This window comes from Falco naumanni, chromosome 1 (assembly GCF_017639655.2).
Source record: "Falco naumanni isolate bFalNau1 chromosome 1, bFalNau1.pat, whole genome shotgun sequence".
Lineage (NCBI taxonomy): Eukaryota > Metazoa > Chordata > Aves > Falconiformes > Falconidae > Falco > Falco naumanni.
Window position 1 is genome coordinate 47,259,175 of NC_054054.1, and position 27,583 is coordinate 47,286,757.

Genomic DNA, 27,583 nt, shown 5'->3' on the forward strand with positions numbered 1-27,583 from the left:
TTATTTTTCATGCATTTAGGCACCCAGTTTTGTTTACCTGTTTTGCTCCAAAATCCTAAATATAAATTAAGTTGGAGACTCTTCATTTCCAAAGAACTTTTTTTAAGTCTGTGGAACATAACAATTAATATGTGATGCAAACTGAGCCTTCTACTCACAAAATATAAAATAAGCCGAACACAACAGTTAAGCACTTGCTGGTACAGCTCAAATAGTGCCAGATTAGAAGTATTTTTACACAAGCTCTTCAGAAAATATTTAACATTAAAGTCTAAACATCCATCTAACTCAAATACATTTGTCATGTTCCCAAAGGGTTAATATTGTCTTGCTTCATTTCTTACATGTAGTAATTTAGCTCTGAACAAAAGCAGCTCCCTGCTGGTTACCTTGGCTAAAGGAAACACAATGAACTGGTAAAAACCAGTTTTATCTCACTGCTGTTGCCTAGGGCTACAGACAAAATGAAGTAAAAAAATTCACATGCAGAGTATTAGGTGCTTATGAAAGATCCAGCAGCGCTGTTGCCTAGTGATTCAGTGAGGAATCAGCATAGGCCAATGAGGTGTATGGGTACTGAATAACATCCCCGATGACTGCTCTACATCTCCTGCAATTCTGTCATACACCCCCATGATTTCCCTGTGGTAAGAATCACTTTCAACGGAACCTGTCAGAAAAAAAAAAAAAAAAAATTAAACAAACAAATACATCACATATAGTAAGATTACTATTTTTGCTTTTCCATTTGGATGTTGATACTGCTTTAGACTACATGCCTATCCAAAATGAAATTTCCCTCATATCTATTAATACTTAATCATCATTACAATTTTAATTAAAATACCTTAACAATTAAGACTAAACTTCCATTTTGAAATTGCAAATACATGTTACTGAATTGCAAGGAACATGCTAAAGTAAAATTCATCTTACTACACTTCTCAAAAGACCTACAAAATCAAGAGTGTTTATAATCAGCAACCTTGTTAGTAATGCATAAAGATACTAGAGTTTTTTTATCATCCACTTTTCCAATTCTGGGGTGTTTTTGTTGTTGCTTTGGTTTTATTTCAGTTTGTTTTGCAGTTACTGGTGCTCTGTTACACAGTAGATGTTCTGACATGAAAGCTGCCTCATTAGCAAGGACTCTATTTTGGAAAAGAAGCTACTTCAAAGATAAAGCAACCTTCTCCTCAAAGAAGAAAAAGAAATCTCTCCCATTAAGATTGTGTGTGTGCTCTACTTTAGTGACATTTTTCCTCCATGTTAAATAATAATATTCATATTAACAGAGCACATAATACATATTTAGCTGAAGCAAGTGTGCTGAAGGAGAGCAGGAGCACTTCACAAAAATCTTTTCATCTTCAACACTTCTAATCCTTAAAGACATTTTCTTACTGTATAGAAGGGTAAACAACATGAACAGAAATGCAGATTTTTTGGTTTTTTTTTTTTTAAAGATCCCTCTCAATTTCTTCCCTGAGATCAAGCTGTTGGTACTTTATGTTTTCTATCTGGCCTCTGCCATCAATACATTCATGATCTATTCACTTAGAGTATCCTTATGATACATCTACAGTAGGAGTAAAAGTATGTCATGACTCCTACAGCAATTTGCTCAGGAAAAGGAAACCAAAGCAAGGGTAATGAAACACTTATCTCCAAATACTTCTAGTGCCTATTAGAAAGTCCTAATCTTTGAAAACCCCAGACAGCTACCTATTGTCCAAGAACGTGTTTCTTTTCACCTGTTAAAAGGTAGCTGTTGTTTAACAGAGAATTACTGTTCTTATAGGAATGCCACATTGAATCCATTTGCTAATGCATTGAGATGAATTTGTCAGTGTGTGACAGTAGACAGACAGAGGTGAAAGAAACTGTGTTTTAAGATGGTGTCCCATTCTGTCCACAGGACATTGAAACTTTCTGCCAGTTCATGGTTAGTCTGAAATACATAACACTAAAATGATATTCTGCCCATGTAACTATGAACACTCATTAACCATGCAAACATTTGTCTTTCTTAGAAACCTATTAAATTGTTCATATTTTATTTCGTGGCAATGACTTCCTCAGGCAAAGTATAAACAATGTTGCCTCTGACAAAGTCACCAAAAAGTCTTCTAGAACTATCAAGGAAGGACTATAGTGTTGCTGTTCACTTTATATACCGTCAGTAATACCATATCTGATTATTTTAATGAATGTTACAGCAGCGTGATTACCAGGTGTCCGATACTGTCATTAAAAATATTTAGATACAGTACACCTTGAATAACAGTCTCACTTCTTTTTTCAAGGAGTTTGTAACAAAAGAAGCTAGGCAAGCACGGGTGTATAATGTAAGCAACTTATAAAAATGCGGTTTAAAAGCTTGGGAGTATCAGTGCAAGAAACGTATAATCCCAGTATGGCCAAAAGGTTTCACTTGGCCAAATCTGTTAAACAGGAGTACAAGTTCTTACACGGGTTAAGTGAACAGCGAGGGGGGATTCCAGTGTGGAAAGGAAAAAGAGTAATTTTGATCTCAGATACCCCTCATTAGCCTCACTTTTTTGGGAAAGATGCGCTCTGTAGGGACCCAGAAATATGTAAGACCTCCAGAGAAAGCCTCACACAGTGGCCAAGATGCTGAAATAGATATAGAACATCTGGAGGAAGAAATATAAGCAAGAACTTATCTCGTACTATTCTTTTTCAACCGTTTCCATTAGTGCAAGCGTGTACGTTCCCAAACCAAACTGCATCAACTTTTTTCTGCCTCTAAATTTTGTTCAGTAATACTGCTGAATGACTGGTCTGGCAACAGCAAGCACTCCATTTCTCAGGAAACTGGAAACCATAAGTTTAGGGATTCCCAGGAACTATAATTTTTTATTAAACAACAAAAACTGAGCAGTAGGCTAGGGTAAAGAGTACCAGTCTTGTAGAGAGAAAAATGTAATTATTTTACAAAATAATTACAATGAGGTCAAATAACTAGATAGATACGTTAGCTGTGTAGCTATCTACTCAGTTTTTACAAATGTTCTGGTAGATGATGTCCTATACTTTAAACAGTGGCCAATGATTTTGTCTGCTTTAGGCATTAGGCATCCACAAAAAAATGTTAAAAACCCAGTTTTCTAAGTGAAAATTACTGAAGAAAGGTCTTTTGCAATAATTTTTCAGTAGTAATGAATGCTTGGCACATTTAGAAAGTCTTTAAAGGCAGATATTTCTCACTTTACCACACCCAACTGAAATTTCATGGCAATGAACAAAATAGATTTTTAAATTACCATACTACATTGCTAAGACAAGGAGTAGACAACAATCACACTTTGCAAAATGGAAGCTGAGAGTTTTTTCCAGTTATTTCCTTTTAGAATTTTTATAATAGTTTAAAAAAAGCAATTACCAGCAAATATGAAAATGAAACGATTGAAGTGAAAGGGAAAATAGTTCTCTAGATTCTTAATATGAAGATAACATACAAAGCTAAGTATGCCTAAGATGGTAATGGAAATTCAGAATTGTCCCTACCTTTAGCGGCACTTCCAAGGCTGTGGTTTGCTGCAGGGATTCCATTGTTCTTTTTACCAGTGCTGTAAGGTAAATTTGGAAACCTTCAGCTTTGTTTTCCATGTTAGAATTTTTATAGAGGAAAAAAATTTACATACTTTATATTCTGTTATATAATACCCGCATTTCTATATTAAAAAAAAATTAATATTTTTTGAGATTCTTTTAAAGTTAAATTTAATGTCTTGTGGAAGATTCAATTTCTTATTTTAAATTGATTTTTAGGGTGTAGGGTGAAATTCAAAGAAGTATTTAACTTACATATCCCATAAATACAGCACTAATGTGTTCTAAATAGAGGTACAGCATGTCTGAGTGCTCTAATTTTCAGCTTTCAAGTTCAGTACTTATAACTATATGTTTGGTTACATTTTATGTATTTCAATTTTCTTGTGCAGCCATAAAACTTAATCTAAAAAAAAAAAGCTAGGAAAAAAATACTAGAAGTCTGAACTGTCTAAAATATTACTTTTCAAAGTAAAAGGATCAGAACCAAATGTAAAAAACTCCTCCCTGTGGGATAGTGGAGCTATCAAGAATCCAAATAATTAAACTTCATTATGATTTATGTAACTTAACAACTCATCATGTCATAACACTATGCTCACTATTACTGTGAAAATGCATCTATAATTATTCCAAATCAATCATTTGGGATCATATTTGTCATCCTTGGTCATGCCAATTAGTGTTTTGCTTGACAAAGATCGCTACCGCAACACAATATTGTTCTAATAAAAATCAAAAAGAGAATCAATGGATAAATAGCATCTAAAAAAAGAAGTAACTTTTGGCTAGCGAAAGTGAAATAGGAATACCCGGCAGCCTGAGAACAAAAGTTATAAAGCAATTTCCACAGCTCTGACAGAACGGTTGACTAAATAATACATGTCATCATGTGCCCCACAGAACTGAGAACTATGCAATATGTGGTGGTAACTGCTAGACCGAAACCCACATGATTACTTGGAAGGTTTCTTTGAAGTTATCCCTCAATGCACATCACAGTTCTTTTGCAGCTGATGTTAGATGCAAAGGAGTGACAAGAACTCTTAAGCAGCTGTGTATGGTTGCTGCTCCCGCTGCTGCCAAAACCTTTTCTAATGATGCCAGCAATGAAAAGTAGTCTGCAATATTTTGTGTTACATCTGTGACGCTGAGGCTGGCTTGATAATGTTAAGGATAGCTAGCTCCTGCCTGAACAGAAGTAGGGTGCTCAGACCATGCTGGCTCACTCTGACTTCCATGCTAATGAGCTGTCATAAGATTGTCCATGAAGTCCAAATTATGCAGTAACACAAAACATCAGTGGCTGAAGTGTCAAAGCTGAGGAAACTGAGACATTTGTTGACACATCTGTGTACAGCTATACCTATATATTTGCTTCATGTTGGATTTGAGGTAGTTTATGGTCCAGTGTAGAACGTAACATCAATTTTGGAAAGCAGAAACAAAAACTGCAACCACAGACTGTGAAAGGGGAAGCGCTGACCCAAGTAATTATCCATGTAAAATCCAGTCCAAGTCGACATAGCTATTAATAGAGAAATGTTGGACTGTCTCCGTCTTGAGAAGCCCACTCTGAATTTAAACAAGCTGCCAGCTCCAGGAGGTCAGCAATGCAGCAGACGTCAGGGCATTCCAACCAGGTGGCATGCCTTCAGAAGGCTAAGTGGATTGCCAGTCAGTCCCTGGGTAAACATTTTTTCCATCGGTAAGCTCCCTACCAGGCTACGACCGCACAAAGCTTTTGTGAGAGCGTTAACATCTGGATTCTTCACTTCTCATGCAGAATCACTCAGCTCTGTATGTCGCACCAAGGCACTTAGGAAGGGCACACTCAGCTCTGTACAATTTACTAATTTTTGAGCTGTTAGACAAATAAACAGCAATAGAGTATCAGGGCAACAGAAGGAATACGTCTTTTTGACAAAAAGAGCTCCAATAGACAACAAAAGATGGAACATGAGTTAGCAGCATCTACTTATGGATTGAAAGCTGTGAGCGGTATGATAAAGGATGCTGTCTGCATATGCACTGAGTTAGACCAGTTTCCCCCTGGTTCTCTAGACCACTGAACTTGACCAGTTCTCTCCCATATAACTTTCATCCCTAAAAGGGGATACATGGTGGCAGCAATGATTGCAACAACTTGTCTCTGTTGGTTCACACAGTTTTCACTTTAAGGCATCTGGCACAATCAGAATTCTGCTGCATTCTTAACTACTCTTAATTTTAAAAAGCTCATATTAAAGTGGCCACATCAGTGAACAAACTTAATGGTTCCTCATTCATTTTGACAACCCATTAAAAATCTCTCTATGGGTTTGCTCCATTTTGTACATTGCTTTTTTCTGTGTCAGTTCAGTTCCATGTTCTCTTTCTCATTGTCACCCTGACTTCTCCATCTCTTCCCACTGTTTAGCCAGTGGCATAATAAAGCCATTCATTTCAAGAAATCTGAAGCTGTTTTGCCTGCATTTCAGCCTTTTGAAATCACACCTTTGCAAGTATCCAAAAGATTTGCCTACATCTACTTTACAACAGATTTTGAATGAAATAATAAATATATGATAACAGAAATATCAAGAAAAGCTAGAATACCATTCCTGTTCAGTAGTCTGCTAAGACAGTACACAGTGAAGAAGGAAGCATTTAAATTAAATAACAGTCTTTGCACAAAAATAAATAGGTAAGTTGGTTGAATACATTTTTGGCTGGAAATTTAAAGTTCTAGATTTCGGAGAGATGAAACTCTGGAACAGTCTCCCAGTGGAATAATTTTTTGTATGGAGATGATCATTTATAAAAGAGACCATATGCCATGGTGGTATGTAATTGCAGGAGAGGTTCCTTTCAGACCTATGTATATAATATCTGATTCTCCTGCTACTCTCTCACATCACCTTGAAAATGTCTTTCTCAAGGCTCAAAATAAACAATCCAGACATACATAACTGTATCTTCTTTATCTCATATACATTACACAGTGTGGTCACTAACAAAAGTGACCACAATGTTTAGAGAGATCTGTCTCTACCACTCTTAATTTTTTGCTTCTTTTCTAAGATTTATATTGGAGGCTTTGGGGATAATGATTATTTCTGTTCAGTCAAGAATCTAGTAAATCTAGGGCACATAAATTATGAATTGTCAAATGTTCCTTTGCAGCCAGCCATATACCGCAATCTGTAAAATGCTGTTCTCCCAACCTTTGCAACTTCTGTCTCAAAATCCATAGTCAGCAATTATGAGATTTGTTGATTATACTCATCCTGGAATGCTTTGTAAGTGCTAAGTATGTCATGTTAAAATACTATGTATAAAATAAAACTAGTGACAGCGAAGTGAAGAGATCATAAAGGAGCTGAAATTTTAACATATGTTTTAACATATATTAGATTTTCTTGAGACTGGCCAGAATAAATATGCGTATTGAAAGTGTTGTGAGTAGGAACAAAGAAAAGACATGCATGCCTGCTGTGGAACAAAAGCTTATTTATCCCTATTGAACTGAAGACATTTTTCAAGCTCACTCACCTATGAAATTATGACTCCAGAAGCATGTCAAAGCTGGCCAGACATATGATCTATGGAATAGGGATTTTTGCAAATGGAAAGCTATCTGGAGGCATCTTTAGTTTATGCACCAGTGTTTTTCAAGTTAGAAAAAGGCAGCTCAGAGGACAGAAAATGTCACTAACTTGTGATGACTAGTTCATTCTTTTGTTCTTCTGTTACTTGAGTCCCCTTTTGAACATGTGCACTTTTTTATGCAACTGTCTCAGTACCCGTTAAGTGGGAAATTGTAGCAGAACAAAATGAAATTTCATGGAATTTGTACATAAGTCAAAAATTTGTATATGAGTGAAATTCATATTGACAGATTTTTAAAAAATCTAAGATACTGTTCTTTAGGTAGTCATAATCTTAACTGATCTTCATATCAAAATAATTAGGCTTAGTTTTTTCGATTTTTTTTTTTAGACTGCTTCTTTTAGTGTTCTTACATTTAAAGTATTTCAGCTGAAATATTTTATATCTGGTAAAATACCAGAAGAATAGTTTAAAACTATATGTTTTACATATGTGGCAAATGTAAGAACAGGTGCAGAAAGTAACTTCTTTAATTCCATCAATAATGTATGATTATAAATGAGTTAGAAAAAAACACCTTTAAAAATTGCCTTAATGCACTGTGAAATTAAATACGAAGTAGTGAATGCACATATTTCTACAAAATATGTTATTTCAAGTACCACGTATCTTTCATTTAATTTTCCCACTAATGGATGCAATCAGGCAAGCACAGTGACAGGGAACAACGCACAGTAATCATCACTGGCAAAGTTCACCTTTCAAATTGACCAGGTATATATGGAATACACATCAGAAGCCAAATCTTGCAGTTGTTACTATAAGTATCTCTGTACTGTAAAAAAAAAACAAAAAAAACAAAACCATCTGCATCATCTGCATTTCTTTACCTCAAAGTGTGCTCCCCCTTTTAGCAGTAATACATTCACAATAATCCAAGGGCAAAGAGGCGTTTTAACTAGAGCGTAGAGAGGTAGTCTCAGAAATAGCCTCCAGAAAACGAAAAATTGGATTCTGCAGCAATTCCTGAGCACTCTTCCAGTGTCCCTAGACAGACTCACAGTTTGATCTGGGGACAGTCTGTCTACCTGATTACACAGACTTCAGAACTCAGAGATGCTGAGCCCTCTCAGATCCAAGAGGCCAGTTTTTGGCATTCCCAAAATATCATCTGCCTTTCTGCTTCCTGGGCTGCTGGAGAGCTCAGAATGTGAGGAAACCAGACAGGCAAGCTGGCTAGAAACCAAGCAGATTATTGATGGTAAAGCTGACAGTCTTCTGCCAAAATTGAACCAATTTCTGCCAAATGTTTTGTTTTGATCTTTCCAGGCATCCTCTAACAGAAAATGAGGATTTGTAAAATGCTCTTTTGCTGTCTTGTTCTTGCCCTAAACAGAGAATAGAGGCAAATAATATGCCACGTTTTTGTTGAAAATCACACAATTTAGAGTAGTACATGCTTTACTGTGTTCCAAGAAATGTCAAAGCTTGGACATTCAGAGCCTTGTTATAAATAAATGATGTTTTGCCTTGTCCATGCAGAGTGAACTGTATGCATACTATAAAACTGTGGATGATGGATTCTGTTTGAAGAAGGTATTCTGAAACTCAGATAATGTGTAGCTTAAGTTACATGCAGTATTTTGTGCAAAAGTAGATATTAGAAAAAAAGAACATCTTATTGCTTGCCCCTTGTTCATCAAATTTAAAAGATTCAAAATCATCTGTTGGGCACAGATTATTAGATGCACTATAAATTGGATTTCTGTATACTGGAAAGTGCTGAAAATTCTTATTGTGGCTTAGGAAGTCCTAAGCAGGAATAGAGAAAGCACCAGCATTATGATTGCCTTGCGACAATTCTCAGCCTCCACTCCAGAGAGTCTTGGAAGCAAATAGACATTTTAATGTTGTAAAACAATACAAAACAGACACTTCCATAAGGGAAATGCTGCTGAGAAGCTTATGTTCTGTGCTGCAATCTAATTGAAATAATCTATTTACTTTTATTTTCTTCATTTATAAATCTATTTTAAGATTTCATATCCATTCTGCAAATAAGAAAACTGAGACACATGTATTTGTTGTTGCTTTCCTGAAAAAGTAGACCAGAAGCATGACCAGAATCAGAATGCAGTATCAGAATAGTAGGCCATTGCTTGTTGGATCACACTAAATGCAAGAGACTAACACAGCACTGAACTGTAGTCCATTAAAGCCATCAAATACTACTCCTTAGCTTTAAGTCCACATCTTTACCAAGCTTTGTGAGCGTACAACTGAGATTTCTTTCTGGATCATTAAGCTGCAGGCTGGAAACTGCAAGTCAGCAGATTCTGTAATTTAAAGTTTGTGAATGGACAAAAGCTCATTAGATATGTAAAGACAAAGCTGACAGCTAAAGAATATTGGCAAATGAAGGTAAGAAGAGTAAGGACCTAAAAAAAAAAACTTTGGATAAAGGGATAGAAAACATATTTGGCATTTCAAAGCACCGAAGTGAATTAGGAGCATACATCCTACTGACACTTCTTTGGTTTAAAACTCACATACCTAATCTGTTACCTCAGTTAGCAGCTCCTGAAATAATTGGAAAAGACTAGGAGAAAGGAGTCTTCCTATTTAGTTTCATCTGAAAGGAATCTAGGTCAACCGCTCTCAGACTGCTCTGTGATGTGAACCAAAACTGTTCACACCATGGACTGGGGACAATAGGGAGATCTGCTTCATCATCATCCTTCTGACTGGAAGTTACATGCTAGTGCAGATGCACCCTTTCTCTGCCTATTCAGATCAAGCAAAATCCTCGTTAATGACACTGAAGAAAGAGCAAGATTCAGTCACTTTTAAGACAACCTGGATTAGTTCTGTGGCCAGTAGCAGAACCGTTTACAAAACACAGAATCACAGGATGGCTGAGGTTGGAAGGGACCTCTGGAGGTCATCTGGCCCAACCTCACTGCTTAAGAAGGGCCACCTAGAACCAGTTGCCCAGGACCGTGTCCAGACAGCTTTTGCATATCTCCAAGGACAGAGACTCTCCAAACCCTTTGGGCAACCTGTGCCAGTGCTCAATCACACTCATAAGGAAAAGAAGGAACCTCCTGTGTTTCAGTTGTGCCCGTTGCCTATGGTCCTGTCACTGGGCACCACTGGAAAGATCCTGGCTCTGTCCTCTATGCCCCCTTCCTTCAGGTATGTATATACCTTAATAAGATCCCCCCTAGCCTTCTTGTCTCCAGGCTGAACAGTCCCAGTCCGCAGCCTTTCTTCATAGAAGAAATGCCCCAGTCCCTTCATCACCTTTGTGGCCCTTCATTGGACTTTCTCCGGTCTGTTCATGTCTCTCTTATACTGGGGAGCCCAGAACTCGATGCAGTACTCCAGGTTTCACCTCACCAGTGATGAATAAAGGGGAAGGAAATAAATGAATGAAGAAATCAAGAAGGAAATTAATGTCTTGGGTTGGTCTTTAGTGTTAAGAAAAAGACTGTTAAGTTAGCGTTAAGAAAAGTGGTATCACTCTTCTGAGGTGAGTGTATCTGAAAGTTACTGTAATGCAGAATTTTCTTTTTTTCTTTGCCTCTTAGGGCAAAGTAGAGACAAACCTAAAAATCAATCTTCAGTCAGCAGATTGAAAGTGGAATTCCATCTTGAACACTCAAGCCTGACAGTCTATGTTAAGTGCAAAGACAATTTCCAAGATTTTTCAGACCTCTAGACTGCCCAGGTCCATTTCCTAAAGGTCATCTTAGCAACTTCAATTACATGGTGATAGCTTTGAAGCAGAAGAAGGAATTTACAGTTATGTTTTTTCTGCACACTGCAGCTAGACATGGAGGTATGCCATCTAATTATAGTGGTGTGTAGAGCAGACACATTTGAGTATTTCAACTGGACTCTTTTTGTGTTTTCTGAAGAAAGCCTCTTGTCATCATGTTTTTATAGTGGGATAATTTATTACTGTTATTCACACAATGGCTAGAGTTTTTTTCCATTATACTGGCAAAGTATTGATTCTGTTGAATTTACTACAAATTCAAACTAGTGGCAGAGATCAGAATTTGACCCAATGAGGGCAGCATCTGTGATTTTCTGTATGTGTAAGCAACCATGAATAATTTTTATCTTTTGGGTATAATATTAGCTCTATACTTAATGCAAATTGATTTAAAATAAGATAATAAAGATTCTTCTATGCTGTCTTATAGATCTTATTCAACATGCTACTAACTCTGAAATTGGCACTTTTAGACATTGGCCTTTTCTGAGTAGATACTGCAATCTCTCATAAATTGTACAGGTTTTTTTAATTTAAACCAGATTTGAACTCCTGTTTTAGAGTTCAAATGTTAATATATTAACCTAATTCATTATAATGCCCCTAATATATTGAACTTAAATATTTCTCAGGTTCTTTGTTTTGATTAGATGGAGGTTTAATGTTCTCATTATGAACTAATACCCACAAGAGGGATCAGTGATGAAATGAGACTAATATGGCAAAATGTACTGTTTAAATGAATGCAACACAGGAAGGTGCAATTAATTTTTTCTTAGATGCTTAGTTTATAATGGAAGATATTTCTTGTATTGGTTCACTTAAAATATTCGTGACAGCATGCTAATTGTTTTAGCCAAAGGCATTGTTGGGCTTCAAACTAGACCAAAGTTTGTGAATAAACATTTGGTACCTACAGCAATAAATCCACTACTTATTGGAGAAGAGACCTAACAGCTTCCTATGCGCCCTCGTTTGCTAGCTAAATTTGTACCAGATGCTGAGACAAACTCCGGCTTAGGAAATAATGCCTGGAAGTAAGCCAGATGAGAGGATAAAAATGTAGGCAGGAACTTTTACTAACCCTTAACCTTGAAAGTTCCATCATAAAGTTCTTTTAATATAAAAAAAGCAGTAAACTAACTTAGAAATTACAGGATGTTACATTCTTACATTAAGAATTTCACACTTCTTTATGTAACAGGCCCCACTAATAAGTATTTAGGAAGTTACTTTCCAAGCCATTCTTTTTAAGCTGGTTTATTTCCTTCTAAAACCCTCTGAAACGCCGGAGAAAGTATTATTATTCAGCTTTACAGGATTCATATATTACATGAGGGAATAGTTTTCTTGATAAGAAAACTAAACACAAATAATCATGTTGATGAACTCCAGATGAGGGGTATATCATGTTTTATCTACGTAAGAGTCAGCGGAGGAAAACATTCAGAAAAATCTGCTTAGTATACATTCTTTTAATCATGAGAATCAATGTGCTACTTCTTGTTACCTTAATTCTTTATCATCTGAAAAATTACAGGTTATAGGGAGAGAAAAAGGTGTGGGGGAGAAAGAGCAAGAGAGATTGTATTTACCTGAAAATTCCTGAACTTGAGAATCTTCTACTTCAAACAACAACTCATCATGAATCTGGGCAATTAACCTGAAAATGTTCAGACATTTTAGATAACTTGCAAAAAATTTCTAACAGTGCTTTCCATTCATATCACCAACTAATTGTCATATGCACAATGGATACGTTGAAGTGAAAATAAACATCCTACAAAAATGAGAAAATAATCAATAGAGTTAAAAGGGTTGCCACTCCACATATTCTGAAAACATAAAGGCAATGGTTGTAAACCCAAACTGTGCTTGCTAGCTTACAAATGTCATTCAGGGATTTAATGAGGTAACAAGGTATTATTTAAAACCAATGTAATTTGCAGCAAACTGCAAGAAATTATAGAGACAGACTTTGATTTGTCAATATAGCTTGGTTTTTTCAAGTTCAGTTGGAAAAAATGTGGTTGCAAATGTGCGGTTTTACTAATGCAATAGTGAATAGTAAGAGTACTTGGCTCACTGGTATACCAATGTTAACTCCTAGTTGGCCAGTGACTTCAGTCCTTTCCAGGAAATAATCCTTTCACTTAGTGCAAAGTAGGGTGTCCTCATGCTGACAAACAAATGGGTCAAAGAATTAAAATGTAGGCACAGATACACAACCTGATCTGTTCCCTCTGTTGTCAGGACAGTTGCCTTCATAAGGACAGAGTGTATAGTTAAAAGCAGTAACATCTTGAAAGCCATGCAACAACATATACCTGAGCTCTTCAGTTAGAGCTGTTTTGTAATTAATTTATACTTCTGCTTTGTTTTTCTTTTTGTCTGTATTAGCTCTATATTGATAGGTCTCTTGCACATGGACTGTGACTTAATTGTTCAGTGCTTACAGGAACAGCACCCTGAACTGTTGGTTTGGGTGAAAAGTACTTACACAACGGAAATAATAAATTTGATTGAATCAAGTCCACAGCAGAATAGATATAATTTAGCACATACAATCCCTGAGTGTAGGTCTCACTCAAGAAGGAAAAACACTGCATATCTGATTAGACTGTATTCCTACTAGGTTAATTTTATTACCTCTTATTGTCTGTCATGAAACTGTACCACCTATTTCCAAATTGCTTCGCAATTTGTATATAAAATTTAAATTAAATTCCCATTGTAGCCTTTTCTTAATACCTAGCAGTTATTCAAATAAATAATTCTTTACAAATGGCTGAAACATCAACATGGTTACTACTTACAACTTTCCACAGCTTTCAGGAAAATATCCTAAGATAATTTCACACTGCCTTAAATTACAATGTGACATTGACTAACAGTGTGGTGAGCTCTAATAATAGATCTTAAATTATTAGTCACTTACAACACAGTCAGAAGCAGAGTGAAACAGATTAACATATTTCTAATAGGAAATTGGGGCACAGGATACAAAAGAAAAAAAAAAAGATGAAAAGACCAGGTTTATCTGTAGCAAGAGAATACAGTTACAGGAGAAGTTATAATTTCCAATGCAAGTAAATTAATTAAAGCAAGAGATTCCTCATAATCTTTGAAATGACATGTAAAAAGATATAAATCAGAAAGAACTGTGATCATTAAATATGAATATGCTGTGAACCAATCAAGTAAGTGAAAATAATAGCATTGATTAAATCAATGCAATAAAAATGTTATAGACTGGTTATTATTTGTAATAGAATAGAGTCTTATGCCTTCAGTCAGGATTACAGCACCATATATTCTGAATATTTGGTAAGGAAAAGTCCTTTCTTAGAAGAACTTACAATATACATCAAAAATTTTATCATAAATTTATCAGGATCTAGGAAAGGAGGAAAAAGAACTGGATTTTCAAAATCACTCAGCATTTGATTAACTGATCATATCTCCATGCTAAAAGTAAAACCAACTTCAGGAGGAGCAGGGTTGGACCAGAGGTCAGCACTACCTTATATAAGTCAGAAAACCTGTGGAAGCAGTGTGAACTAAAATAAAAAATTCTGTCTGGACAGCCCAGTAGACTTGACACAACTCCACATGTTCCGGTTCATCTACTGAAAGCAGCACAGCTATTTTAGCTTGGTTCTCCATCTGTGCTAAAGGACCCTGTTTCTCAGTGCTTACCATCCTGAACAGCGCAGCCTACCAGCTCGGTTATATTGCCCATTAACTGAGGAATTGCACAGAGTTGCAGAATTACATCTACCCCACCTTAAACATCTAGTGATTAATTTGAAGTGCAGGACAATATTCTAAATCTGCCAAAATACAGAATTAGAAATTATCATTGCTGGCTCTTTGTCTAGTTCTGCTACTCTCCTGCTAAGCAATGCACATGCAGTTAGAAAACGGGGATAGTAATTACCTCAGAGATGCTAGATCTAAGAAATAAGTATTTCTAACACATAAAGACCTTACCTAAGTTTTAATTAATATTGAACATGATTTCCTAACTTGATTACGAGAAATGCAATAGTATATATGCTCTCCTCCTTAATGTTCATCAAACAAGTTAGATATTGTTTTATGACCTCATAACTTTTTCTTATCCATTTCACATCACTTTAATGGGTTCTACTTTTACAGGTTTACAGTACAATGCCACCTGTATTTTTTCAGGGTTGTTAAAGTAATCACACTTACATGCAAATTGCTGTTTCACAGAAGGAAGTATTCAATTTGACATTAATACAGATGAAGGAAAAAATCAAAGCAATTTATACATTCAAAATTCATAGCTCTCACCATTCCAGTACACGCACCCACCCACTCATTGCACACTATAAGTGAAAGAAGTTTAAAAAAAATCCTATACTTGTGCTTAATAGAATCATCTTCGCTTTAAAGGAATACCGAAATAGCAAGCTCCTCTCATGTTCTCTTGCTAAAAGGTATGGTAAACTAATTAGAAACTGTAAACCAGGAACAGACTAGTATTTTTGTTGTTCTACAGATGATAAGAATGCTTTTGATTTACAAGCTAAGATTTTATTAACTGTTTTCTTGATTGCCTGCTGATTAGCCATAATTTTTTGAGTACACACATGATTTCTTTTCCTGAGAAACATGTCCTGCGTCTGAGTATGACTGTGGTGTGGAAAGGAGATACTGTTACAACCTGCACCTTCAAATGGAGAAGTATTTCTGTGATTGCTAGTCTGAACGTGGCTTTTGACAGCAGTTTAGAATGCCCAGCACACAATATCCTTCTTAAACTATTATGCTGCACTGTAGAATTTTAAAACAAAAATATTTCTTATTCTCTTCAACACTACATTCATCATTCTTCCAGTTTCCTGTGAAGCAACACAGAGACTAAACTTCTCAGGCCTTCAATGGATCCATCCAGTTACTACTACATCATAATTATATTACTGACTTAGATATGCCAAACCAAATTAAACTACCATCAAGAGATTTTTTTTCATAGTATTCTATTTATAAGGCCATATTGCCTCTTATATTTATTTATTCTTAGTACCAGGCCAGTTTGTCTAATATAAGAACGAATGAGGATTTTGTTTGCTACTGTAAAGCAATGTATTCCAGATCTGAACTTCTCTGTTCTAAAGTACAGAATTGCAAGTTTTTCTGTGACTACTTCAAATGTGTTGCCGAGAAGTAAGTACACTATTGAACTGACTTCAACAAAACAGCTATTACCTTATTGTTGAACAACTGCATTTCTTTACCATTAAAGGAAAGAACATTTTGTCTGAACTGCAAATGAGAGTGCAGTGGCATGACATGCTGCAGACTCAGTTGTAGGAATATCCCATAGAAGTGGCCAGCGTAGGATAGGAAAAAAACCCAAACAAGATCATCATAGTAGTTTTTTCTCAGAAGCTGTTTTTTAACAGCCATGTGCAGTGTTTCAGGCCATTACAATGTGCCAAGAGATGCTCAAACTAATTAAATTCATGCTCCTTCTATAGTCAAGGGGACTAAGCTAGGCTCTGACTTAGATCTTCTGAATTGACATCTGGAATACCCCAACTCTATGCACTGACTTTGTGGAGGTACCACCTCCTAATACCTGAAGTTACACGGAGAACAGCCCTCTTTACATTTTTGTGATATATTTTTGTATCATTGGGGAAATTTTTACTGTTGTTAACAACACATTTAAACCATAACATGGTCTAGTTTTCCAGACTGGCCTGCATGAAGATTATACAAAATATAGACCACCAATGAATTCCTACAGACTAACTGCCAGTGAGTTTATTCCACTGTTTGGCAGCTGGCAAGCCAGACCCACCGCATGCCCATTCCAGACCCCTCAAAACTCAATCTCCATTGCTGTCTGTACTCAATTCCCTCAGCACAGTCCCTAACATTCCCATGGGAGGTCTAACAGCACAGGCAGCATGAAGGAAGGGAATGACACAGGCTAAGCCATACATGCAAGGTGCTAAGTCTATTGCTTAAAGAATATCTGAGAGGAACTCACATATTACATTAAGTTGTCTTGTTTAAAAGTTTGAACAGAAAATAAAATTTAAAATTGGGTAACCGGGGAAGTTTTAAATAAGAGGGTCCAATTGTCATGTATAATACAGTTGGAGTCAATGATCTTAAGGGTCTTTTCCAACCCAATTGATTCTATGATTCTATAAGGAAATAAGGGCAAATTTTTCTAAGAACCAGGCTGAGAGCCCGGACTGAAATAATTTATGATGCTTCCTGTTGGTTAGGCTCTACGTCTTCAGAAAAAAAATGATGTGGCACCATCAGGTTGTCTGATTCTGAGCTAGTGTACGCAAGTGTACAATTTCCATGAAAAATTACACTTTTTATTTCTGATTTGAAGACAAGCTGAGAATTAAATCATAACTGAACAAGAGATTTCCTAAAGCCAAAGGACTGTCTTTGGAGAAGGAGCAAAAAAGAGGAGTTAGTTGAAATACATCATAGCTTATTTGAGTAAAAATTCTAGTTAAACTTAAAAAATAAATCCCATAATGCATTACTTAAGAACATAAGAATGTTCATAGTTAGGTTTTTACATAGATACAATAAAAAAATGTATAAACATTAAAAAATTACTAAAAGCTCACTACTTTAAAAACGGTATTAATGATCACTTGGTAGCACAATAAACATTTAGAAATACTTTAAAAATCAGTCATTTTCTATTCACACATAGTTCTCTTCTTTTTTAATAAAGCAGGATGTCCCTGATCACTGAAATTAATACCATTTTTGGATATAACAGTATCAGATTTTATATCTCAAATATTAATACCCTTGTCTGTCATCCTATGTTATCCCCTTTTTGATATAATCAAATCAATCAATGATCAATAAAATAATCATCCAACTAGTGACATCAAGGTTTTTTCATTTTGAATCTGAAACCTCTAAATACATAATAGGAGACTTCAAAATAGCAGATGGGGGTACCTGATAAAAGCTTTGTATATAATGATGTTTAAAAAAAAATCCCAAAAGAGCATAAAAGCTGTTAAATAGTTAAAAAATAAAAGGTTTAAAAGAATAAGATATTTTGAAATCAGATAAATGGGGGAATATAAAAAAAAAAAAACCTTAAACAAATGGAAAGACGTTTTATTCTCTGTAATTGAAATAAAGAACTTAATGACTTGAGAAATTCACACTTAATAAGTTTATATTTAATAAAACAAAATATTGGTTTTAAAGGAATATAATGAAACACATTGCCAAAAAAAAGCCAGAATGGTTGATCATGTAAGAAACACTTGTATAGATTTCAAGAACATTTAGAAATTACGACACGCAATGATTTTGGGGGAGACTTTTAAATCTGCTTCAGAACTCAGACTTGTCCCCACAATCAGAGCAAGATGAAAATCTGCAGACAGACAGACTATCCTACTACAAATCTTGCACCTTCCTCCTGAAGCATCTGCTGTGGGCCACACTCAGCAACAACGGGCCAGATGGATGTTGGAGCCGATCCTTCTTAGAAATCTCTATGTTCCCTCCACTGAAACCGTACTAATTTTTTTCTGATACTACTAATACTACATGTTATTTAATTGCATGACAGTTTCCCCCAAAAGGACACAGATTCCAGTAGAAAGAATGCCTATTAAGTTGTCATGTAATTAAAGAACAAGGTTAAGATAATTTTGAAATATTTTGTAGATTTTTCAAGTTTCTTTTGAAGCTGCATCTATAAAGATTTTGAATGCAGTAGTATAAAAGCTATAGCTTAAGATATATCACACCTGCATAGATGTTACCTGCACTAACTTTAAGCTACCTCTTTCAGTGTTTCCATAATGAAGACCAAGATATTTTGACATTTTAACCATAAAAATCCAGCTAACTTGTGAAATTTGTTTTCTCAGCAGCTACATCATAAAGAGCAGGAAGCCGAACAGATGGTTAATTAAAGAGAATTGAATTTTGCATATACCCAGAATGTTTTAAACCACACCAATCTAAAAGATGACCTACAAAAGGTTTTTATAAATGAAAATTATTTGTGTTGAACAACCCACATAGAGAAACACTGAAAAAAACCCTGCTACCTCTGAATGTCCTTTTTGGCTGTGATATTTAAGCATATTAAATATATTTAGCTCTTTCTATAAAGAATAAATCATTCTGACTTCTTCTGGCTCACTATGCGTGTAGTGTTCAGGTAACAGTTCACCATCTTGTGGATACATGCTAAATACTACTTTGAACTCTTTGAGGAAAGTAATGATTTTGCTAAGTTGGGGCACAATTAGAAATACAATGTGATTTGGCCACTTTGGGAAGCAAAGAGCTATGTACTGGGGCTGGGACAGCAGCTGTGGAGAGCTCACCATCATTTCTGACACAGCAGTATAATCGAGGATGTTTCCTTGCTACTGAAACAAAAGCAGATGTCTGTGAAAAAAACCCTTATTCTCCTCTCAAGCAGAATCCAAAGCTTTTATCTTTTCCTTGTGATTCTATTTCTTACAGTATTAGGCTAAGGATAAAAGTTGACAAGCTTGCTGGAGTTAACCCCTTAGGGCAGATCTGCAAACATATACTGGGAACTGTGGGCAGTGTACCAGAACAATAAGCGTTTACTTGAAAATCCTGAATAACTGCTACAGAAGAAACATGAGTAAACCCAGTTCTCTAATTTCTGAAGAAACAGATAAAGGGACACAAGATTTATGCCCAGAATTAAAGAAAATAATCACAAATAGTAGCAGCACTAAGCGATTTACTGAATGTATTTAGTTGAACCTATAACGTAATCAAGAAGTTGGTTTTATTAGTATGTCCTTTTGTATGAATCTGAGAAATGATAAGCAATCAGTGAAGTACTAATGCTTGAATCCCTATACACCTTATAAAAACGCCTCTAGGTTCTTGTGCCTAACTAAAATCAAAGACACTTCCAACAAACAAATCATTTGTGATTTATCACATGATTTGTATCTGAAAAAAATCCAGGTCACATAACACAGTGCTTGTTTCTGGGACAATTAGGGCTGTTTGTCACTAATTTAGCTATCCGTGTAAAAGCAAGCTGCATTTACAGTTCACCAACTCAGAAAATCATTAGGTCGATTAAAGTGTTTGTTCCTTGAGGAAGACATACAAAACCTCCACCATCCGCTGCTATTGAAAAGCAGCTAGGACCAAGAAAATAAGATCATGCCTTTCCCTTGTATTTGCTGGTGGCTCTTCCTTTTCAGATCATTCATTTTTATCTGGCCTGTTGCTGATCCTGTCTCTTTAACTAGGCTCCGGACATGCTGAGAAGTAAAGCTGTGTGTTGGTGGCACAGGTCCAGTGTTGAAGGAACAATAAATTGGTGAGAAAGGAGAATTGCTGGAATCACACGAAATTACGCAATGGTTCTGTAGACTTGTTGAATTTGTGTGTTGTTGGGATATTATAATCTTTAATGACTTTCTGAGAAGTCTGTGTAGCACCAGGTAGACTTGGGGTAACAGCAGTGCATTTCAGCTTACAAAGTGATAATTTTTACAAGAATTGCTACAGGCAGCAATTCTTCCACAATTGGCCAGCGCTCTTCTTTCTCACCAAGTTTCCATGCATCTGCCATTGCAATGATGTTTTAAACACTAAAAGTAACTACAACTGTCCCTCTGAATTCACTGAGTACCTCTCCATTTTCCTCAGTTCCATAAATCTTTCTTTCAGCTGTTACTGTATGCCTTGATCTCACTTCAGAAGTTTCTTCACTATCATCTGCCTGCAGGAAACATTTTGTGGAGGTTCTGTGAATTGTATCAGACAGGTAAAAGCTGGCACTTGAATAATTTATGTCAGCAGCACATTTTCAGTAAGCAGCTTGGCCACCAGCAGCAAAACAGTGTCTCAGCAAAGACCTAGGTAATATGGAAGAAGTCTGAAGAGATCATTTTGGTTACTCATCAGTGCAAAACAAAATGCAGAGATGCACTGATGCCAGTAGCTAACCCATATTACCATCAGTTCCTTATCATATGTATTGCATTTAATGCTACTTTTCCCTATTTCTGTAAAATTATTTCCAAGTGACTGATTAACTCTTTCTTTATTATCAACAACATAAATTGCTAGGCTGGCATTTGAATTAAAAGATGAAGAAACAGAAAGAGAAAAATGAGACTGCTAGTTGACAGAACAGCCGTTGTTCAGTCACAGTGGAAGACACTGTTTCATCAAGAGGGCCTCTGATGAAGCATCATGAAAATGTAACCTCATCACCTTTCCCTGACTTCCAAATGCAGTGTCACAAGTGAAGACAATAATTGAAAATAATAATTGAAAATCTACCAACTACTAGTCCTACAAAAATGAAGCTTCATACTGTTGGGTCAGAGCTTACTCATAGCTGAAGAGCTTACAGTGAATGAAAAATTAATGCAGTGTTGTCAGCGAAGTCTGCAAACATACCTGCAAACTAACACTAAAACCTTTAAGAATTTACTGTACTTTTTTATTTCATTTCCAAGGTAAGGAAGACAAAATGTTGAGCATTAGCCACTACTTGGTGATGCCTGATAGGATACTGTCTCCCAGTGTAAATGTGGGGTTCATAATCACTTCTAAGGCACATATAAAAGATACTTCTCTTTGATATGCTGTTCAAAGTGCAAACCCTGTTTCCAAAATTAGAAGTTCTAATAGGGGAAAAAAATACTTACAAGGGGGTGAACATAGATGAAAAGTTAGTAGTGTGCTGTCTTTGGAATGAATGTGATCTGATATTAAGAAAAGGTTGATGATATTTCTCATTTTGGAAGAGTTACTGTGCATTCCTACGGTTACAACAACAGCACCAATTATGTACACACTTCCTTTTAACAATATTTTTCAAAGCGCTTTTCAAAGGATGTTAGGATCATTATCCTGACTTGAGTGATACAAAAATCAAGAAAAATACCACTGAAAAAATAACTAACTGAATGTCACGTGGCAGACAAGTGGAAACACAAATTTTCAAGTTTCAGTCCCGTACTCTTTTGGCAAGACCACAGTGATGCTTTCAAATGCCACTGTCCAATCAGGTGAGCGTTCACAGAATATATAAAGGCATTGATTATGCTTTTCTGACAAGCCTGGCTTGTAAGTACCTACTAAATATTACAGCAAGGAGACATTAGTGACTATTAAAAGGCTCTCCTTTAGCAAAGCCATCCAGTTGTTAATGGCTGGCAGGAGTTCAAAATTCCAGTTTAAAACAGTCTGTCTCTTTTAGATGCTCTTGCAGTCTTGGTCTTTCCCAGCTGTGACATTTATGATAGGAGTAAGAAAGACAGGCAGTAATACTATTCTCTGTATGTCTGCTGTAGCCATTCACCTATGCTTTCATAACACAAGGAAATTCAACATGTAAAACTTCAATAATTCCCCATGTCTGTTACCTCTTTAGCCATCTGGTGACACTAATTCTTTAAAAGAAATAGTTTTGAAACTGAACAACTCAAGTAAATTTTTCTGTTCAGAGAAGAAAATATTCATGAGTTTTATCAGACATGGCATTAGTTGCAAAAAACTTTGGCTTGTTAAGAATTACAAACAACAGCTAGTTCTTGAACCTAAAGATCTGTGTGCTAGGTACAAACTGCAGAAGGGAGTATGTTCTCTGTCCTCTCACCATCTTCACTTGCCTCCTCCATTAAAGACTGTTGGTTGGTTGCTTGTACCAGAAAGCTGCTGCTCTATTGCTAATCTATCTCAAAGTTACATCTGCTACAGAAATTTTCAACCAGGCCACAGCTGTCAGATTCTAGTCTCTTCATACAACTCAGGCAGCAGAAAGAATTAAAATTGGCCTAGAGAATCTGTTCCAAAATGTACAATGCAATATGTTATAGTACGTCATCCAACATTTAATACATAATGTATCATTGTCTAAATGCATTATCTGCAGTAATCTGCAGTATCTCCACCAAATAACTATTTCCCATTTCAGATTTATATTAGTGGGCCACTTCTATTTTATTTTTTTTTTTTTGTAATAGTTCAACAGTATTTTGCTCAAAAAGTAGCAGGAACACTTAAGAGTGTTACTTAGAACAAGTTTTATTTTTGGCATAGGTGTGGCTCTACCTTTGAATTCAACACACGCGATTTATATTTCTAATTAGAAATTACATTGTGAAACATTAATCAAATAAGACAGCATTGCTGTGTGTAAACGATACACACACAAACACACAGAGAGTATTTACAGCGTTAGATATTGGTGATAATGGCAAAGTATGTTTGGAAGATCAAACCCTGTTACTTTGTACTGACCTAAACTCAAACTGAAGTCCTTAATACATGATTGCTACAGCTAAGTTTTTATGATTTCCCCTTCTGGATGACAACAGAAACACTGATGTTCTGCACTACCTGCTATCTCAGATTTTATCTGAACTACTGCAAAAATTCACGTCCTACTAGACTGTTTTCTACAGCATTACAAAAGATGAGAATCCATTTGTTTGGGGATTTTGCTGCATGTTTGCCTTCAAAGTATCTTTGTATTGCGGCAAATAATAATGCTCATTGATTCTGCATCATCCCCTCCACCCTTTATTACAGGAAAAGTAGACTTCATTATTTCTGCTAGGGGTGTAAAAATCTCAGGGACATTCTGTGATCTCCTACCAATTATGAGCCATTACAACAGAAGAAAATCATGATGACCTAGCTTTATTTTAGCGAAGGAAAGCCATCTATACAAGAATAAAAAATGTTCATTTTTTTCGCTTGAGCACTGGTTTCCTGATTCCTGTTTTTTTTCCCAACCCATTGAATGTTCAATTCCCATTGTACAATACGCTTAAAATACAGGAAGGATACGATCAGTGGGCTTGATTTCAAAGATGAGAAACTACCACTGAACTAGATCTGACTGAGTTTAAATGGCCCCAGGGCACTTCATCGCCTTGGGATGGATTTACAGATCCAACCATTTAAGCACAAAGATATAGCTTTGAATGTATAAAACCATCCCACAAGCCCTTGCCTGTTATATGATTCAGAGGCATACATGATATTTGTACAGCTGCTGGAAATGCCAGAAACACATTCATTTCAAATAATCTGATTTAAAATCAAACAGCTTTGCAGTCCTTTATTACTAACCTGGCTGTTAAAGTTGGTGAAATGACAACAGAGGTAAAAATCTCCACCATAGCCATTTTACAAAGATCAGCTGCAGATCCTGCAAAAGAAAGTGATCTGTTTTCAATTTAAAGCATGCAAAAGGAAAATTTTTTCTTGGAACTATGGCACAGGAATGAAAAACATCTGAAGATTCTAAATTGTAAGAATTTGCAAAACTAGCAGATTCAATTCATGTAATATGTGAAACATCATAAGATTAATAAATAACAAACTAAATAATTACATGTTATTTAAAACCAGAAAATAGTAATATGAAATTATGTGTTAACTAAAGGTGAATTTGTCAGTCATGGCCATGAGCTGAAAAGTTGCTTTTTATAAAAAAAAATCATTTGACTCTAAATTGGAATTAAAATGTACCCATAAATCAATTAAAATTTGATGTCACACAGGGTTAGAACATTGTTTCAGTGCTACATTTCTATTTGGAAACTTAATTTTATGCTTTTTCATATTTCCATGTGTATGCAATGTATATTCATCACATTACAGTGTTAAGAGCAGTGGTGCATAAAACAGTGTCATGTTACATAATGGATTATGCACTTCTGGTGATCAGCAAGCAGAATGATTCTCCAGGCCTGCAGTCTGCTGAAGGGGTCTGTTCTGAACCATGCAACAGGGGTTTAATACATTTTACATAAGATTTATCACATAAAATACAGCATCAATCCTTTAATTAAGGATTGGAAGCCATAATTCTTGGCCAATCAGATACTCCAAATGTACTAGACCATAGGTATCTTCTTTTTCACACCCCCTAACTCTGTGAATTTTGAATTCTTTCTTCCAAATGGTTCAGCTTCCAGAGTAGGGATAAAGAACAGCCAGGTAGGCAAATGGTAAGGGTACTCTGGAGATACAGTATGTCAAGTTGGAAAGGACCCATAAGAATCATCAAGTCCAATTTCCAGCTCTTCACAAGACTACCTAAAGCTAAACCATATGACCAAGACCATCACCCAGGTGCTCCTTGAACTCTGACAGGCTTGGTGCCATGACCACTTCCCTGAGGAACTTGTTCCAGTGACTGACCAGCCCCTCAGTGAAGAACTTTTTCCTGATGTCCAACCTGAACTTCCCCTGATGCACCTTCATTCCATTTCCTTGTGTCCTATCACTGACCACCAGACAGATCAGCAGCTCCCGCTGTGCTGCCCCACTTCAGGAAGTTGGAGACAGTGATGAGGTCACCCCTCAGCCTTCTCTTCTCCAAGCTGAACAAACCAAGTGACCTCAGCCATTCCTCAATAAGGCTTGCTCTGGAGACCTTTCACTATCTTGGTTGCTCTCCTCTGGACACAATCTAATGGTTTGATGTCCTTCTTACATTGAGGCACCCAAAACTGCACACAGAACTCAAGATGCAGTGTAGAGCGGGACATTCACCTCCACTGACCAGCTAACTAGGCTGTGCTTGATAAACCCCAGGACACAACTGACCCCTTTGACTAAGAGACTGAGGAGATGGACTTAACATCTCTTCTTTCTTCATGGTTTTCTATGACAAACTGCCTCCTCTGAATCCCAGACAGACTCTGTTTTACCCATTAACTACATCAAGTGCAGATCCACAGCTGATTATTGAGATGACTATGCTTAATTGCAGGTTTAGCCTCAAACACCTATCTTGTCTTCCTGTTCGAATGATGTGTCAAAGTGATTCAACACAACACAAAAAAAGACACACTGATATAAAAAGAAAGGATGTTTCAGCAAAGGTCAGGTAAATATCTTCTTAGTGACTGTGAGAAAAAAAATAATACACTTAAGCATTCAGTTCATCACAATACATATGTCCTACACATATTCTTAATGAAACAATGTAAACTCATAAAATACAAAAGAACTATAAAAAAATTTTTTTTCTGAGATATAATTTTTAGATATATGCTATTTAAAATATTTTAAAAGAAAATAACTATATCCTCCTGGTTGATTTTGCCACAATTATAAATCAATAATAAATATTGAAATAAATGGCTTGCTGTATGCAGTTAGGTAGAGCTGAATTATAATCAAAAAATATTATGCTGTACACTGGTAAAGACTATTGAACTAGGAAATATTCAAAAAGAGAAAAAACTCTATGAAAGAACTGTGGGAAATCCAGCTGTAGTAAGTTGAAGCTGGAACTCTAAGTTCCTCCCAATATTGTCATGCATTAGAAGAGGTCTTCTGATATCAGTTGCTGCTACCATAACAAAAATGCAAACTGCTTAAATTAGACTATTAGATATCATTATAAAACACATATTAAATGCAGTTTCCTACACTAACTCTGATGAAATGTTTTAGCATAATTCACAAAGTTTTTATGGTCTTAAAATATTATCTCATAGCTGAAATCCTGAAATTAAAAAATTATTGTAGTCCAGAATGATTTTTTTAATAATATTTGGGAATATTGAATATTTGAATGTTTTTAATCCTTGCTTCATCACACCTTCTAATATTACATGTTTTGAATAATTTTCAAAAGACACAGATTTGTCCTCCAGTATTATTTGAACCTACAATGAAATATGATAATCTTATTATTGTAGTTACACAGAAGCAACTGTTTTGTAGACAGTCCTGTGCTAGCTTTGCCTCAGCTCCAAGCTCTTTGGACAGATGGACATAAGCAAGTGCTGCTCAGAAGGCTGTGTAGCTTTATTAATGCTACACTGTCCACGCAGCAGGACTCGCTATATTAGCTCAAGCATTGTGCCTTCTGCTGGAGAGGGCTGCTGGCCAGCTCGATGGAAACCCAGGTAAACTGAACACAAGTCTCTGAATAAGGTTTTACAGGCATGCCCAGTGTTACAAATATGCAAGCTTTGCTGCAGGTTCTATAAGCATGTTTTAAAATTCTACAGTTGGGTGTCTTCTACAGCAAGGCAGCCATCACTTGAGCACAACTACTATTCAAACAACAGGGTATATATTAGAATTCTAGATCTGTACATCTCCTTGCAGAGACAGTACTTAAATGCAGTTGCTAATTATAAGGAATGTCAAACATGACATAAATACTTAAGTCATTTTAAAAATGAAACATTAAAATGAATAATATTGGGGGGGGGGGAGGAGAAAAAACGCATGATCCTTTCAAAAGGAAAATTCAAAACACTTTATAAAAAGCATGCCATCACATCTAGAAAGCACTTTTTACTTGCCTGTAAATTGTATGCTTCCAATATAACTTAAAGACAACCCTGTCAGCATCACCAAATAAAAAAAAATAATTCTTCCAAGGAGTAGTTTGGTAGGAGAGATCTCAGTCTTGGACTGCCAGCTCAGTTTGTATTTTTTTCTTTAAGTGGCTAAATTCATCAGATTAACAAATATTTGAGCACTTTATACTGATTTTTACATTTCCAACTTATATGGCAAATTTGCAATGTTTTCCTGTGAAAAACACTTTTTTTGCCCTCCACAGAATTAAGTTTGAATGTTCATTACAAA

At 35.9% G+C, this 27,583-nt stretch overlaps 1 protein-coding gene across 1 annotated transcript in view; it reads right to left on the minus strand.

Moving 5' to 3' along the window:
- Positions 1-320: 320 nt before the first annotated feature.
- POLN (DNA polymerase nu) overlaps positions 321-27,583 on the minus strand; it is a 112,566-nt gene continuing 85,303 nt past the window's right edge. Inside the window, exons 23-26 of the mRNA XM_040592381.1 lie at positions 24,092-24,170; positions 12,544-12,611; positions 3,532-3,593; positions 321-670 (exon numbers count right to left, since the gene is read on the minus strand). Coding sequence (XP_040448315.1) covers positions 602-670; positions 3,532-3,593; positions 12,544-12,611; positions 24,092-24,170 — 278 coding nt within the window. The 3' untranslated portion in view covers positions 321-601. The remainder of the gene's footprint in view (positions 671-3,531; positions 3,594-12,543; positions 12,612-24,091; positions 24,171-27,583) is intronic.